Below are 4,091 nucleotides of genomic sequence, written 5' to 3'. Positions count from 1 at the left end.
TGTCCAACAGTGGGTATAAAGTGGCCCATATGTCTCTTTCTGTCTTTGTGGAGCTAGGATTGAACCCAGGGCCTCAATCTTGTTAGGCAAGCATTCTACCACTAAGCTGCATTTTTCCCAACCCCCTTTTTTTGCTGTACTTGAGATCAAACCCAGTGGCACTTTACCACTAAGCTACATCCCCAATCCTTTTATTTTTTATTTTAAGACAGGGTCTCACTAAGTTGCTGAAGCTAGTATCAAATTTGCAATCCTCCTGCCTCAGCCTTCCCAGTTGCTGGGATTGTAGGTATGTGCTGCTACATCCAATGTGATACCTCATTTTCAAATTTTGCATTTTTTCTAGTACCTCATTTGAGCATTTCAGAATTTACCTGATATCTCTTCAAGTTTGCTTTCTATGAGAATGTTCATAATATTTTCATTGTTTCAATTGAATATCTTCAACTGTCTGTTTCTTACTGATTTGTATCCAGTTCATTATTTGCCTTTTTCTCTAGCCTTTTCTACAATTTTTCCCATAAATTGGGTTGTCCTGGAAACCCTGTCTAATGTTCATCAGGCTTTTCTTCATGTTCATCCAGTGGCCTAAACATATTGATATTCTGATGGCTCCTCCTTTGATATCCTCAGTCTGGTGCTTTATTTTTTATTTTAGTAGTAGTAGTAGTAGTAGTAGTCGTCGTCGTCGTCGTCGTCGTCGTCCTGGTAGTAGTAATATTAGTATTATGGATGGAACCTAGGGGCATTTTTCCGGTGAGCTACATCCCTAGACCTTTTTACTCTTTGTATTGAAATAGGGTCTCACTAAATTGCTGAGGCTGGCCTCAAACTTATAATCCTTCTGCCTCCGCCTCCTGAATCACTGGAGTTAATGGCATGTGCCACTGTGACCAGCTTGATTTCATTCTCTTATAAGTTCATTTTAAATGCTAATGACAGATTTCATTACCTAAAACACTCTGTTTATTTTGTCATGAGCTAAGACAAAGCTACAGTTTCTCCCTCTTGTCTAGTATGTGACAATGAAACTCTTCTTCCAAAGAGATAAACAACATATTTCCAATTCAGAATTGTATCTGTATATTTTTATAACCTCTGCTTAAATCCACTTTTAATATTTTCTTAATGTTTATCATATTTTGTGGGGATATGCAACTAAATCAATCAGGGACACTCCAAGTGAATTTGGGCTAACTAAATAAAGACACAGACATAGAAAGTATTGTTTTCATTGGGCTCAGTGACTACTCCTCAGCCACAGCTCCCACAAAGCGGGCAAGGCAGGCAAGAAAGAGAAGGAGCATGCCTCCAACCCAGGTTTTATTGGGGAGAAGCCATTTAAATTGAGGCAAGGGTAGAGTTACAACAAACAAGTGGGTGCAATCCAACCCCATTGGGTGACACCCACTCCTGGAGATGCACTTCTCTTATCTGAGTGGAGGAAAGGTTCAATTGCATTGCAGTGGTGCAATACCAGTTCAATATCTCTTTACTCAGGACTTAAAGGTGTGTACATAGCTCCTATCCAGAGTGGCTCCCAACAATATTTGTTAGTCTTCCATGAACATCTGAGTCTTCATCCTGAACTCTGTCTATCCCAATGACACATTTTCCATCTTGTGATCAGAGTTCACCTGTCCCATGTAATGACTTTTTTGTGGTGCTGGGAAACGAACCCAAGATTTCATGTATGCTAAGCACATTCTCCCACTAAGCCATACCCCAGCCAGGCAGTATCTCTTAATTACTCTAGCACATGTATGTCTCACTCCATTTTTTCCATCTCCTATTTCACAGCAGCTCAGAGGAAAGTACAGAATTTTAGACTGTGAGGCTTTTAATTCTATGTTTTAGAAAGTATCCAGATTTAGGAGCCAGCTTTGCCTTATTTATTTTATTTTTGTACCAGGGATGGAACCCAGAAGTGCTTTATCACTGAGAAACCTTCTCAGCTCTTTTTATTTTTGATTTTGAAACAAGGTTCCACTATCAAAGCTAGTATTGAACTTGCAATCCTCCTGCCTCAGCATTCCCAGTGCCACCATGCCTGGATGATTGTTGTTTTTTAAGTAGTAAATTTTAAATTGACAAATAAAAATTGTTTATATCATATGCATGATTTTAAAAATCTGTGTACATTAGAAGCCTAGTTCATATTGTATGATGCAGGGTCTGATCAAGAGAGAAAAACCACACACTAATTTGAACAGAGAAAGTTTAACATGAAGATTTTTAGCTGTAATGCAATTGAAAAAATGAGATATTAACTAGTAAAGAGAATCCTAAAAATAAAGGAATAGCAGATACAAGGCAAAGCCAATTCCTCCAGGGCTGTATGTTAATCTATTTCCTGTTACTGTAATAATTTTTTTTTTTTTTTTTTGCGTGTGTGATACTGGGGATTGAACCCAGGGCTTTGTGTATGCGAGGCAAGCACTCTACCAACTGAGCTATATCCCCAGCCCTGTAACAAAATATTGAGGTGGGATAATTTAGAAAGAAAAGATGTTATTTAGTTCACAGTTTTGGAGACAAAGTCCAAGATCAGGCAATCTGATGGATTTGACCTCTGGTCAGGGCCCCCTTCACTGGATCACCACATGGCAGATAGCATCAGGATGTGAGCATGTGTGAGAGAGAGAAAGCACATGATAAGACAGGAAGCCAGAGAAAGATCAGACAGGGGCCAGTCTCACTTGTTTATACCAATCTTCTCTTGAGAACTAAGTTGGATCACATAAAAACTATATTAATCCCTTCCAAGGTCAGTGCTCCCAGAGACCCAGTCACCTTCCACATAAACAGTATCCAAGCCCATAGCAGTCTGAGGTAAAGTGCCCAGGGAAGAGGCTCCTCTACTTCCCAGGGATGAGATCCAGACCTTGTAAGGAGGGTATAGCTGTGGCTTATGGCCTGGTGAAAGAATTGCTGTAGTACCACACTGCCAGAACTTGCTGGAAATCTTCACTCTGAGGTTCCAGAGAAAACTCTTCATAGGGAGGTGTCTCACTGGAGGGAGTCTACTACAAATTATCTGAGAGGGGTGCAGAGTAAGGTATTAGGTGCTGGGTGCTACTGACCAAAACGCACTGCATGAGCTTGGAGCTGGAGAAGCTATTGGTGCTGTGTGAGCTGGTTGCTTGGGAAGCCATATGAGCTGCTAGAACTGGGTGCTGAAAAAGTCATCCATGCTGCAGGCACTGAGCTCAGAGAAGCCACCCATACTGCAAGACCTGGGATCCAGGGATGTTGTGTGTGCATCAGGTGCCAGATGGTAAAGCCACCCATGCTGCAGGAATGCTAGACAAGCTGCCCTGGCTGGAGGAGCCTACTGAGTAAACTCCTGGAACCAGGAAGGAAACCCACCTTGGCTTGCAGTGCCTCTCCAGCAACTTCCATGGACAAAGTTTAATATCATGGTTGCTGGAAAGGGAAAAAAAGTACTTAAGGAAACCCAGATCCATGTTTTGTGAAGGGTGAACCTGGAGCTGAGAGGCAATTGATTCATAACTGGCACCCTTACTCTTCATTTTCCTGAAGTGAAATATGTAGAATATATGTAGTAAACTTAAATTTATTGAATTTTGGGAGATAGAAGCAGACATTATATGCTCTTTGAGAAGCATTTTTTTAAGCAAGTCTTCAGAAAAATACAGAGGACTGTGCATTATATTTTAAAAGGGAAGATAACTGCATGAACATTAACACTCTCAGCCTTTTTGTAATAGTTCTTTTGCTTATAACATTAAACAGTGACAAATCAAGTATCAATATGAGTGGTACTGCCAGGTGCACTGGCACACACTTGTAATGCAAGAGGATCACAAGTTTGAGACCAGTCTTGGCAATTTAGTGAGACTTTATCTCAAAATTAAAACAAAAAAGGGGTGGGGATGTAGCTCAGAGACATAATCCCCAGTACTACAAACACACACCAAAAAAATATGAGTGGCACAGTGTCTGCTTTATTAAATGCTGGCAGCTGGGTGTGGTGGCATACATCTGTAATCCCAGTAACTTGGGAGGTTGAGTCCGGAGGATCACAAGTTCAAGGTCAACCTCAGCAACTTAGCACCCTTTCTCAAAAA

At 40.8% G+C, this 4,091-nt stretch overlaps 1 protein-coding gene across 1 annotated transcript in view; it reads left to right on the top strand.

The window, feature by feature from the left end:
- The first annotated feature begins 3,096 nt into the window (after positions 1–3,096).
- The window catches only part of Znf41 (zinc finger protein 41), a 6,874-nt gene continuing 5,879 nt past the window's right edge, over positions 3,097–4,091 (top strand). The window contains exon 1 of the mRNA XM_015488148.2: positions 3,097–3,130. Within this exon, the coding sequence (XP_015343634.2) occupies positions 3,097–3,130 (34 nt within the window). The remainder of the gene's footprint in view (positions 3,131–4,091) is intronic.

Source organism: Marmota marmota, unplaced genomic scaffold, assembly GCF_001458135.2.
Source record: "Marmota marmota marmota unplaced genomic scaffold, marMar, whole genome shotgun sequence".
NCBI lineage: Eukaryota > Metazoa > Chordata > Mammalia > Rodentia > Sciuridae > Marmota > Marmota marmota.
The sequence above is the reverse complement of the archived record's forward strand: the minus strand, read 5'-3'. Positions and strand labels throughout refer to the sequence as shown.